The following is a 13,622-nucleotide window of genomic DNA, read 5'->3' on the forward strand; positions in this document are numbered from 1 at the left end:
GGTTCTTAAAAGCTCTAGCACAGTTTTCATATGATTCTGATGCTCTTCTGCAGAATTAGAAAAGATTAGTATATAATCTAGATAAATGACTACAAATTGATCAAGCAAGTTTCTGAAAATGTCATTAACGAAATGCTGAAATGTTGCAGGAGCATTGCACAGTTCAAGCAACATGACTAAGTACTCATAGTGTCCATAATGTGATCTGAATGCCATTTTCCATTCATCACCTGGTCTAACACAAACCAAGTTGTATGCACCTCGAAGATCCAGTTTTGTGAACAACTTTGCATGACGAACTCTGTCCAGCTATTCAGGGAATAAAGGCAGAAGGTAATGATTCTTTACAGTAATTTTATTCAGTTCTCTGTAATCAACGCAGGGTCTTAAGGAAAAGTCTTTATTTTTAACAAAAAATATAGGCGCACCTGCTGGTGATGAAGATGGACGAATAAACCCTTTAGCTACATTTTCATCGATGTATTCCTTGAGTGTTTTTCATTCCTGCTCTGCCAGTGGGTAAATGCTTCCAAAGGGTATTGCTGCTCCAGGCAATAGATCAATTGGACAATCATGTGGCCAACGAGTACGGAGTTTGTTGCAGTTTTTCTTGTCACATACATCATCAAATTCCTTATACATAGATGGTAGTTTAGAAGATTGTTCAGGATCCTCTGCAACATCTTCATTTGGTGAAGCCTGTGGGAAGTGAACAGCAGATGGAAAAGACACTTCTTTGGTTTCCCAATTGATTGTGGGATTTTGAGTCTGCAGTCATGGCAACCCCAAGATTATTGGAAAATGTGGAGATGAGATTAGTAGGAAGGATAAAACCTCATTGTGATTATGTTCCATAACTATTCATAGGGGTTCAGTCTCTTGATTCAGTGGTCCCGAATTTAGTGGAGATCTGTCAACAGTTTCCATGATAATAGATGAAAGTCTATTTTGAATTTTTACCCCATGTTCCTTTTTACGAAAGAGATGTCCATAAAATTTCCGTTTGCTCCTGAATCAACCATGGCAGATGTGGAAATCCATTGAGAATCAACTTGAAAGAAATGAAGCAATGAGAGTCCTTGTTCTCTTTTTTAACGTTGGGTGCAATAGAAGAAATTGAAAGGATGACAGCATTCACTGGAGACATTGGTTCAGACAAGACTGATTCTTCGTCGGATAAGTTGGCATCCGCTACCACTGCCACTGTTTTACGTAGTCGAGAAGGATAATTGTCGAGAAAGTGGTCAGTCTTGCCACAATAAAAACACAGATTTTCCCAAAGTCTCAGTTTTTTTTTCTCAGCACTTTCACATTTTTAACAGGTTGTCGATCCGCATGGATTCAACTTCAGATATGTGAGGACTCTTTATCTCAAAGTCTCTGAGACTGGTGGTTGAACTGACACATCTGCAGGTTCCTCTCAGCTTCAGCTTCCATCTCACAGGCAGACGGAATGTAATATTGTTACAATACAGCAGAGCTCAGAGAGAAGCAAAAAAAGTGTTTGTAAAAAGACAAAGTTCAGTTTTCCTGTTCTGTGTTAGTTACTTGTCTCACACTGGTATCTCCTCCTTCATGTAAAATAAGCTCTGGAGGCAGCTTTATCTTCTAGGCAGTGTCCTCCCCAGAGCCTCAAAGAACTAATTTATATGAAGTGCTAAAAGAGGATTTATCAGCAACAAGACATCTGATATGAGGCATAAAGGCATCACTCCCATTAACAGTCTATAACCTGTATGCCCATATTAATAGTTTAGATAGGTCAGATGAAGCAGTTAAAAGACATGACAAAAGACAGAATTTGTACACAGAAGTTTTGTTTTGAGACTGCTGTGCATTTTGTTCATTTTATGGGGCACTTTTACGCTGTATGCACATAGCCTAAGGTTACATGCCCACAATCAGGAAAAGCAGTGTTTTTGTACTCAGCTCACCTGCGCTGCGTTCTACACTACAAGCACAGTGGATGTGATTTATAGAAATCCCATGCCCACTGTGCTTCTATTTAACGCCATGTAAACTCACCCGCGGTGTGGGTTTACGAGCCGCTGTCTGTCAATTTCTGTTGTGGAGATTAGCGAAATTTCCCCAATACAATGTATTGGATGTGGTAAAACCACATTGTTCAATGAATACATGCGGATTTACCTGCGTGATTAGTAGACAGAATTTTGGAAGCAGCGAAAATACACTGCTTCCAAAATGCTGCTGGTTCCTGATCATGGGCACAACGCCTAAGTCTTACAGAAAATCACAATTGTTTTGCTCCATAGAGCAATAGGAAACCATAAATTTATAAGTGTATTCCAATGTAATAGGTAATAACTCTCACATTTTAACATGAATATAGCCACAGAAGAAGCAGATTTGTTTAAGCCTTAATTAAATGTCTGCCAAATGGTGTTTTGGGATGTTGCCAGGAATACTAAGTTAAAAGCAGACACATTTGCTTATATTATATACTAGAGAAATATCAATCCATTTTATTGGCAGCACACTATTAGTGGATGGTTACAGTCCTGCTCATCGTTATTGGCACCCATGAAGTTTAAGTACATAATGTGGAATATCTCTTGAAAAAAATGAATCAAGCGAAACAGTTTTTTTTGCATAGCGCACTCGTTTTAAATACAAAAGAGCAAATGATAAACAATACACTGTGTTAAAATTATTATGCAAATAATATTTTCTCAGATTTTCCCAAATTACCTATATGAATTGCAGTCATTGTAATTTTCCAGTCAAATAACTATTAGAGTACAATTGAAAGGTTTTTGTACAAACTGCCTATCATAACAGTATATTTTTTAAAAAATAAAACATTCAAACTGCACTCAAAATGCATGTTCCAAATTATTATGCACAGCAGAGTTTTCAACCTTTTCATTTCAATAAAGAACAAAAAAATGGTCATTTTTGAAATTATAAGCATTAGCAGGTTATTACAAACTGAAATCAAACAGTTTTCAACTCAAAACTTATTTTTGGTGATGTAACATTTGCACATAGGACCCCTTGTTCGAAAGGAGCTTCTGAACTCTCTCATTCATTGAATTTGTCAGGTTTTGGATGGTTTCTGCTTCAATTGTTTTGCATGAGGACAGAATACCCTCCCAGAGCTGTAGCTTAGATGTGAAATGCCTCCCGCCATCATAGACACTCCTTTTGATGATGCTCCAGATGTTCTCAATGGGGTTGAGGTCAGGGGAGCAAGGGGGCCACACCATAAGTTTGTCCCCTTTTATGCTCACAGCAGCCAGAGATGCAGATGTGTTATGTGCAGCATGAGATGGGGCATTATCATGCATGAAAATGATCTTGCTGCGGAATGCACGGTTCATCTTCTTGAACCATGGCAGGAAGTGCAGTTTGAGAAACTCAACATACATTATGAAGTTCATCTTTACCCCTTCAGGGATCCTAAAAGGGCCGACAATCTCTCTCCCCATGATTCCAGCCCAAAACATTACTCCACCCCCTCCTTGTTGGCGCCGTAGCCGGGTTTGCATGGGGTGTCCATCAACCAGCCATCCTCCACTCCATCCATCTGGACCATTGAGATCATTTCATGCATGATAATGCCCCGTCTCATGCTGCACATAACACATCTGCATCTCTGGCTGCTGTGGGCATAAAAGGGGACAAACTTATGGTGTGGCCCCCATGCTCCCCTGACCTCAACCCCATTGAGAACATCTGGAGCATCATCAAAAGGAGTGTCTATGATGGCGGGAAGCAGTTCACATCTAAGCAACAGCTCTGGGAGGGTATTCTGTCCTCATGCAAAACAATTGAAGCAGAAACCATCCAAAACCTGACAAATTCAATGAATGAGAGAGTTCAGAAGCTCCTTTCGAACAAGGGGTCCTATGTGCAAATGTTACATCACCTAGAATAAAGTTTTGAGTTGAAAACTGTTTGATTTCAGTTTCTAATAACCTGCTAATGCTTATAATTTCAAAAATGACCATTTTTTTGTTCTTTATTAAAATGAAAAGGTTGAAAACTCTGCTGTGCATAATAATTTGGAACATGCATTTTGAGTGCAGTTTGAGTGTTTTATTTTTTTAAAAATATACTGTTATGATAGGCAGTTTGTACAAAAACCTTTCAATTGTACTCTAATAGTTATTTGACTGGAAAATTACAATGACTGCAATTCATATAGGTAATTTGGGAAAATCTGAGAAAATATTATTTGCATAATAATTTGGAACACAGTGTAATTTAAAACAAAAAACTGTGGGAGGTAAAAATAGAAAAACCTAAAGCTTGCTGTGTCACTGGTATTTGGCACCCTTTACATTAATTTAGTATGGAAACACATTTTGACCCGCCTGTGGCCTGCAATGAGTCCTGACTAGTGTTGAGCGAATTTGTTCAGAATTTGAAATACCGAACAAATTCGCTCAACACTAGTTCTGACTTCAATTCCATCGAAAATCTTTGGGGCGAGCTGAAATGTGCCACTGGGAAAAATAACCTTGCAAACATTCAAAAGCTTGAACAAACTGCATAGGAAAAATGGGAGAAAATTCCAGATGATAAGTGCAAGAAGCTTATAGATGGCTACAAGAAACGTTTGGAGGCTGTCAGCAATGCCAAAGGGTGTGCAACCAAGTATTAATTAGCGGTGCCTTTATTGCTGCACATGATGTTTATGCTGCTTTTTCTTTGAAATTGCAATGTGGAAGTTGAAAAACAATGTTTTATTGTTGAATTACTTTGGACCACTAATTAAAAAATCCTGAGGATATAACTTATGTACATTTCCATTTATTTCTGAAGATATTGATATTGTACAGTCTATGAAAAAATGAAGGGGTGCCAATAAAGGTGAGCAGCACTGTACCTTCCAATTTTAACTAAATTGGACTGTACATCCCTGAACATTAATATCTGTTGTAATACAGAGCAAAGGAAAAAAATATTTTAGATATATTTAGAACACAGTAATACTTTTTGTTCCATCTTCAAGTAGAAAAGTTTAGAATTTGCACACTAGCAATTAACATAGCACTTTAGTAACGTATTTGACCTGCCGTATGTTCCTCCATAACAAACCTCCTTCTCTAGAGAAGGGTGGCTTTTTAGGATTCTTGAAAGAAAAATGTCTAATATTACAGATTATCTTGTCCTGGCATGGCAGGAACTCGAAATGTCCATTATTGTGCAATATTTTTTATTTTTTATGATATAGCTAAAATTCTACTACTACTGGTATCAATGCTCAGAGACTGGAACCTTGATGGGAGCAGTATGGCATATGGCACGTGACTCACCAAGTGGAAAAGAAAGTAAAAATTATTTTGAATTTATATACAATTTATAGCTGTTTTTCAAAAACCTTTTTAAAAGTTGAATAATCCCTTTAAAACACAGAACATTTTAATAAGCAACCTGCAAAAAGAAACTTACTGATCTTGGTTGCAGCCAAACATTTACTACCACACATTTAAAAAACTGCATAGATCAACCATTGATTTTGAACAATAGAAAAAGGACATGCCAATCAATGCCTCTCTTGTGCACTAATTCCGGTTATTTGCAATCCATCACTGTGCCCTTGTTTGTATAACATGGCTACAGTTCTGACTTCACAATAAATCAGTATGTAACAATTGGAATCAATGTATCTGACTTTAAAGTACTTACGTTACAGACTTCTCAAGTCGACTACCTTGTGATCCCACTATCTCACCCAAAGTACAAAACATCTGACCAAGAAAATCCTGTAGAAAATAAGAAAAAGCTCATATCATTTGAAGCAGAATTCATTTAAATGTATGTCATTAAAATCCCAGTAATTTTCTTAATTCATTTGAAAAATTCACACTAGATAAGAATAAGAAATGTTATTAAACATTTAATGTTGGGTAACTTTATTACACTAATGTTAGAAGGTATATTCAGAAAGATAAAGTGATTTCACTAAGTACGCATCTCTAATTAGAAGTCATACCAATTCACAATTAATATGGTACTAATGAAACAAACATGACCAATACAAAAGCTCCAGGTGTGCCATGTACAATTAGTGCAGAGAAATCATCAAGCAACTCACTACACACTTGACACACATTTCGCAAGACACTCTTTACGGCCTTAAAGGGAACCTGACAGGTCCTCCATGCCCCCCAAACCCCAACAGTTGTATGTTCCTGTTTAAATTACCTGCCTAACAGTCCCTTTACTACGTTGGACACATAACTCATTAGAAAAAGTATTTCTAAAGTCCATTTATCATGTAACTGAACTCTTTGACTAGACGATGAGGCGTTTTGCTTCCCCAGGCTAATCCACCCTCTCAGCATGTTATCACATCCCTGTTGACATCATAACATGAGTTGCAAAACCGGCACCATCGCCAGCTTTCTACAAATCCGCGCATGCACGCAGCTTTCTTCACTCATGTCATTGTGCCAGCTGTTCCTCTTGTTCCTGTTGAGTTTTTTAGCTTTATAAGTGTTATTCATAAAAACAATAACACAGGGTAGAGAGCTGTGTTTCTGTTACACTTTCCTCTGTTTTTTTAAAATATAGTGAACTGGACAGAGCTAGCTTTCAAGAACGACTGTTATTTCCAATTAAAATACTTTCTTTGTTAGGTAATGTTAGCCACCCCTTTCTTCTGGGGGTGTAATAAAATACTTGTTGCTTGAGTTCTGAGGGCAGACAAGAATTGTACACTCAGACACTGGCTGTGTGCTATTTTCTTTCTCTGATGGAAGGTATTTATTTATTTTATTTATCTAATTTGAAGCAAAAATGGCAGATTTGGAGATCATTTGTTATCTCTATCCAAATTAGCTCTTCTTGGAAGCGCTACCACGACAGTGCTCACAAACTGAATGCCAAGATTTTTGCAAGTATTACTAACGGAATTGGACCCTACTTGAGCACCTTTTTACAGTAGTGTCATGGTTTCCTCTATTATGCTCAACATGAGAATTCAAATCTTGCAAAGCCAAGAACCAGCGAGTTACCCAAGCATTGTTCCCCATTCTCTCCCGTATCCATCTTAGCGGGGCATGGTTGGACACTGTCCTAAATTTCCAGCCCAACAACTAGTACTTTAGAGCGTCCAATGCCTACTTGATGGCTTAACACTCCTTTTCCACTAAGGTGTAGTTTTTCTCACAGGGGGACAGTTTCCTACTCAAAAAAAATTATTGGGTGTTCTTCCCCAATAATATTCTGTGACATGACAGCCCTTGGGCCCACATCTGACGCATCTGTTTGAACAAAGAATTCCTTGGAGAAGTCCGACGCTATCAACATTGGCTGTCTACAGAGGGCTAATCTTAGCCCTTTGCTTCTTGAGACCGCCTAGCCTTAGCAGATTTTGTGCCTTTCAGCAGATCGGTTAAAGGGGCTGCTATCATGGCTAAATTAGGCACATACCTCCTGTAATACCCCACGATGCCCAGCAACTCTCTGACCTGCTTTTTTGTGAGGAGTTTTGGCCAACTCTGTATTGCCTCCACCTTGTTTATTTGGCGTTTAATCTCTCCCCTACCTACCACATAGCACAAGTACTTGGTTTCCTCCATTTCCATTGCATATTTCCTTGGGTTAATAGTAAAGCCAGACTTTCTTAGGGAGTCAAGAATTGCTTGGACTTTACTCAAATGACTACCCCAATCACGACTGAAGATGACATCATCATCGAAGTAGGCTGCGGTGTACTATATGTTAGTGGATAGAACCCGCACCATGGCTCTCTGAAAAATGGCCGGCACCCCCTGCGACCCAAAAAGCATCCTGACATACTGCTAGCACCCGTCTGGAGTCAAGAAGGCTGTCTTCTTCTTGGCCTCCTTGGAAAGGGGAATTGTCACGCACAGTGTGGGAAGACTAAGTGCAACACGAAGGGATGAGGGGAAGGAAGCCGAGACACTAGGGAAAGGGGGAGTGGAGACCCATAGGCGGATCTAGTAACACCCTGCCTACACTATCATCCCTATATTGGTTCCACACCAATCGCGAGAAGGAAACCTAAGCCCTGTACAGTCATGGCCAAAAGTTTTGAGAATGACACCAAAATTATATTTTCACATGATCTGCTGGCCTCTGGTTTTTATTAGTGTTTGTCTGATGTTTATATCACATACAGAAATATAATTGCAATCATATTATGAGTACCAATAGGTTATATTGACAGTTAGAATGAGTTAATGCAACAAGTCAATATTTGCAGTGTTGCCCCTTCTTCTTCAAGACCTCTGCAATTCTCCCTGGCATGCTCTCAATCAACTTTTGGACCAAATCCTGACTGATAGCAGTCCATTCTTGCATAATCAATGCTTGCATTTTGCCAGAATTTGTTGGTTTTTGTTTGTCCACCCGTCTCTTGATGATTGACCACAAGTTCTCAATGGGATTAAGATCTGGGGAGTTTCCAGGCCATGGACCCAAAATCTCTATGTTTTGTTCCATGAGCCATTTAGTTATCACCTTTGCTTTATGGCAAGGTGCTCCATCATGCTGGAAAAGGCATTGTTGGGCGCCAAACTGCTCTTGGACGGTTGGGAGAAGTTGCTCTTGGAGGACATTCTGGTACCATTCTTTATTCATGGCTGTGTTTTTAGGCAAGACTGTGAGTGAGCCGATTCCCTTGGCTGAGAAGCAACCCCACACATGAATGGTTTCACGATGCCTTACAGTTGGCATGAGACAAGACTGGTGGTAGCACTCACCTCTTCTTCTCCGAATAAGCTGTTTTCCAGATGTCCCAAACAATCGAAAAGGGGATTCATCAGAGAAAATGACTTTGCCCCAGTCCTCAGCAGTCCACTCCCTGTTCCTTTTGCAGAATATCAGTCGGTCCCTGATGTTTTTTCTGGAGTGAAGTGGCTTCTTTGCTGCCCTCCTTGAAACCAGCCCTTGCTCAAAGAGTCTCAGCCTCACAGTGCGTGCAGAAGCACTCACACCAGCCTGCTGCCATTCCAGAGCAAGCTCGGCACTGCTGGGAGTCCGATCCCGCAGCTGAAACAGTTTTAAGATACGGTCCTGGCGCTTGCTGGTCTTTCTTGGGCGCCCTGGAGCCTTTTTGACAACAATGGAAGCTCTCTCCTTGAAGTTCTTGATGATGCGATAGATTGTTGACTGAGGTGCAATCTTTGTAGCTGCGATACTCTTCCCTGTTAGGCCATTTTTGTGCAGTGCAATGATGGCTGCACGTGTTTCTTTAGCGATAACCATGGTTAACTGAAGAGAAACAATGATACCAAGAACCAGCCTCCTTTTAAAGTGTCCAGTGATGTCATTCTTACTTAATCATGACTGATTGATCGCCAGCCCTGTCCTCATCAACACCCACACCTGTGTTAATGGATCAATCACTAAAACGATGTTAGCTGCTCCTTTTAAGGCAGGACTGCAATGATGTTGAAATGTGTTTTGGGGGTTAAAATTCATTTTCTGGGCAAATATTGACTTTGCAAGTACAGTAATTGCTGTTAAGCTGATCACTCTTTGACATTCAGGAGTATATGCAAATTGCCATTGCAAAAAATGAAGCAGTAAACTTTGGAAAAATTACTATTTGTCTCATTCTCAATACTTTTGGCCATGACTGTATATCTCTAGAGCTAGGCCCTTGATAGGGGGAAGGGGTGAGCACTGGTCAGTCCCCACTATAAACTAAAGACAACAAGGGAGACAAACAAAGGGGGAAAACTTAGCTTGAGGAGACACCAGAGAGACAACACCAAACGTCCTACAAGGAAACCAAAGAGGAAGCTAGCCGACTGCTATAGCTCCAAGCCTTCACAATGGAAAATGTGAATATCACCAGCGACTCCCTGAAGCAGACTGAGGGTTTATAAACACCCCGACCAGGGTGTGTCAATCAGAGCAGGAGGGAGGTTGCCGCTGGGTTCAAAAGTCAGAAGGATTAAGAAGGCATCTGCAAAGCCAAAAGCAGTGACCTTCTGCAGCCAGATGCAGAGCAACTGTCTGTTACATCTGACACACCCGTGACAGGAATCTGTCATTAGCCTTTTGTGAGATCAAAGGTGTGGAAGTACCAAGCTGTGACTAGCACTTTCATTAGGGAGTCCTAGGAGGGACAGCCATCGTTGAGTGGGGGCATCATATCAAATTCTAGGGTGCCAACCTCTCAGATCAGGTTTTGACCAGCAGTATAGGGTCTTTATTAGGGTTGCAATAGGTTAAGCGGTTAAAAGACTGACATTATAATTGATTAACTGGCCTCTATTTTGATGCCTTTTGTGTATACTCCTCATGTTTTTACATTTCTTTGATTGTTTTGTTCTTATTTCTACCGTCCTCCTTGGATGAGGAGTGTAGTTTATAGATCATCTTAGAGTATGGATTAATATTTGACCCTTTTGGTGTATGTTTGTCTTAGGGTTGTCCTCACCTCGTTGAAGGTTTTTAATAGATACTTAATAAAATTTATGTTTTATTGATTCACACAGGGTTATCATTCTGTAAGTAACCTGATGTACCAAGCTGGCCCTATTCTGTCAATGAGCTCATCTTCAAGGGGCATTGGGTAGGCATCAAACTTAGAGACTTCATTGAGTTTCCTGTAATCATAACAAAATCGTCATTCTCCATCTGGCTTTGGCACTAACACGATGAGGCTGCACCATCTACTCTTAGACTCCTCGATTACCCCCACGTTCAGCATCCTTTCAACTTCCTTTGAGATGACCTCCTGGCAGGCTTCTGAAATACCGTAGGGCTTCAAGTTAACCCGAACATGAAACTCAGTGAGAAGCTCATGCTCAATGACCCGAGTGAGACAGGGTAACGTCAAGTGGTGTAACATCAAGTGGTTTTGGTGTAACAACTCACTTCACTGCTGTTTCTGGGCGGGTGACAAAGTCTCCACCACCTTGACGTGTTCAATGTTGGCTTCTGATTTGGCCACCAAGCAGGGAGTTTTGAGAGGTTCCCTATCCTGCAAGGGTTTGATTAGGTTGACATGATATACTTGGAAGGGCATTCTTTTCGGTGGCTGGTGTATTTTGTAGTTGATCTCTCCCAGCTTTTTCACAACTTCATAGGGGCCCTGCCACTTGGCCAGGAACTTGCTCTCCACTGTGGGCACTAGCACAAGTACTCAATCTCCAGGCTTGAACTGTCTCAGTCGTGCCAACTTATTGTAGACCCTGGTCTGGGTCTCTTGTGCCCTGAGGAGATAATCTTTCACAACTGGCATCACTTGGGCAATCCTTTCCTACATTTGGGCCACATGTTCTATTACACTTTTACATGGTGTGGTTTCAGTTTCCCATGTCTCTTTAGCTACATCCAATAGTTCAGGGGGGTGTCGACCATAACGTAGCTCAAAAGGGGAGAACCTTTTGTAAGTTTGGGGAACTTCCATAATGGAGAACAAGAGATAAAGCAGAAGACAGTCCAAATCTCGACTGTCCTTTTCTATTTTCTTTAACATGGCTTTTACGGTTTTGCCAAACCTTTTCACCAGCCTGTTTGTGAATGGTACACCGAAGTTTGGAGCTGCAAAATTTTCAGGGCCTTACACAACTACCTCATGACTTTCGACATGAAAGGTGTCCCTTGATCGGTTAATATTTTTTTTTTAGGGAAGCCAGTTTGGGAAAATACATGGAACAACTCCCGAGTAATATTTTATCTACTCCCAGATGACCACCCAAGATATGGGAATGAGCCTCATTTAACACCATGCATCTGTAAAGCCCAGGCACCAGTAGCTGCTCTATTACCTTGCCCCTCACTTTGGTCACGCTATACAAATGATCATTATTCATAGCAAAATATGGAAACCAACTATCGGCCTCCGACACCTGAGCAACACGATTCAATACTGTTACATTTTCAAGTGCACCTTTTAGAGTTAAATCCCTAGTTTAAACACTCCTCCAACCCTCTAGCCATTTTTCCTCAGCACAGCTGCACCCTCACCATTAGAGATGCAGCCCATCTCTAGGGTAGAGCCTGTAGCGAACAGAGAAGTTGGCCCAGTTCTCCAGGAACCCCAAACCCTCCTTTCTTCACCAATTCGTGAGCCACTTATCTCTTCTGCTTCTCTGGCATGGCACATGGTACAGGCAGTATTTCAAAAAATACAATCTTCGAAATCCTTGCTTTAAGCATACAGCCTAATTTCCTGAAATCATCTTTAAGGACTTTCCACCTACCTCTAACTTTGTCATTGGTGCCAATGTGCACCATGACTGCTGGGTCCTCACCAGTCCCTCCCAGTAATCTGTCAACCCGATGCGCTGAAATCGAGCATTAAGAAGGCAACACACTGTTCGGCGAGCCCTGTTTTTGTTTGAGATTGCACTATCTGTTCCCCTAAAAATGGAGCACCACTATTAGCACCAGTCCTGTACTGACACCCCGTCATCTGCCAACTTAGCATACTTGTTGGGGTGTGCCAAATCAGAACTAGCCTCCCTGACACTCTTCTCGCCTTCTAATTGTCACCCAACTAGCTGCCTCACTGTCCTGAAGCTCTATTTTACGATCCTCCCCCACATCTACCCCAGCGAGCACCTGCTCAGTGAGCAGCAAACTCCTTTCTTTATTCCCGATGGATCCTCAGGGTTGACAGCTGTTCATTTAGATCTAATAGCTGGGTTTCCAAATGTACAATGTACACACATTTTGCACAACAGTATGCACCCTCAAAAGGCTGTTCAATGATTTCATACATTCAACATAAACTGGATGTCATTGTCAATAATGGAGCACATTTCACTAATGGAGATTACACAACACAGGAATATTAATAATTAAATAAATAGGTAAATACAAACAGTGATTTAGTACAAATTACTCCCTTCTAAACTCCCTGATTCCAAAGTCACTGAATCACAGGTCACACATTTAATTCAAATCACACTTAGAAACAAATCACTCGCAAGCTCTTTCACTCACTATTTTAGAGGATTTAAATACAGTTGCTTTTCTCTTAGCTGCAATACAACCTGCAACTCACTGCAATGTCTGCAAAAGACTATTTGCAGTTTCACTTGATGGTCCGTAGATTACAAGCATCTATTATTGACCATATTCCTTGTCCCTTGTGCACATGGATTTCTACAGACTCTCAATCTTTTAACGAGGTTACTTTCTGTAGAAAGTGGAATATTCAAAGTCTTTGAAATTTTACGCTGGGGAATATTTTTCTGAAATTGTACCACAATTTTTAGAATCAGTTGTTCATATATTAGTGATCCTTTGACCATCTTTGCTTCTGAGAGGCTCTGCCTCTCTATCATGTTCTAATTATGCACAGTCATGTGTTTAAAGGGGTTGTCCACTACTATTGATAATATGCCAATGTATTTTTATGGTACAAATAAGTTTATTTGTAAATACCTTGTGTTGCTGTTCTTCCTTGTGAGCGGCGCTATAGCTGGCCGCTAACAGGCATCACGTGACCCCCGGCTGTAGCCGGCTCTGGCATCCGCTGATGTCATGTCAAGTTCCGGCTGCAGCCGGGCGTGACTCAGTGCTGCACTCCATGGTGAGTGATGGGCTGTGGGTGGAGTTACCCCGCGCGTCACACCCAGCATCCACCGCACGCTTTCCCTCTCCTCATTCATTGGGAAACCATGCGGTGGATGCTGGGTGTGACGACAACCCAGCATCCA

The 13,622-nt window shown here is 40.9% G+C and overlaps 1 protein-coding gene across 2 annotated transcripts in view; it reads right to left on the reverse strand.

Moving 5' to 3' along the window:
- The window catches only part of CPNE8 (copine 8), a 372,256-nt gene that overhangs the window by 133,361 nt on the left and 225,273 nt on the right, over window positions 1-13,622 (reverse strand). For both annotated transcript variants that reach the window (XM_073652158.1, XM_073652159.1), the window contains one exon: window positions 5,656-5,732. In XM_073652158.1, coding sequence (XP_073508259.1) covers window positions 5,656-5,732 — 77 coding nt within the window. The remainder of the gene's footprint in view (window positions 1-5,655; window positions 5,733-13,622) is intronic.

The sequence above is a fragment of the Phyllobates terribilis genome, unplaced genomic scaffold (assembly GCF_046119375.1).
Source record: "Phyllobates terribilis strain yellow unplaced genomic scaffold, ASM4611937v1 Scaffold_11__3_contigs__length_659146591, whole genome shotgun sequence".
Classification (NCBI taxonomy): domain Eukaryota; kingdom Metazoa; phylum Chordata; class Amphibia; order Anura; family Dendrobatidae; genus Phyllobates; species Phyllobates terribilis.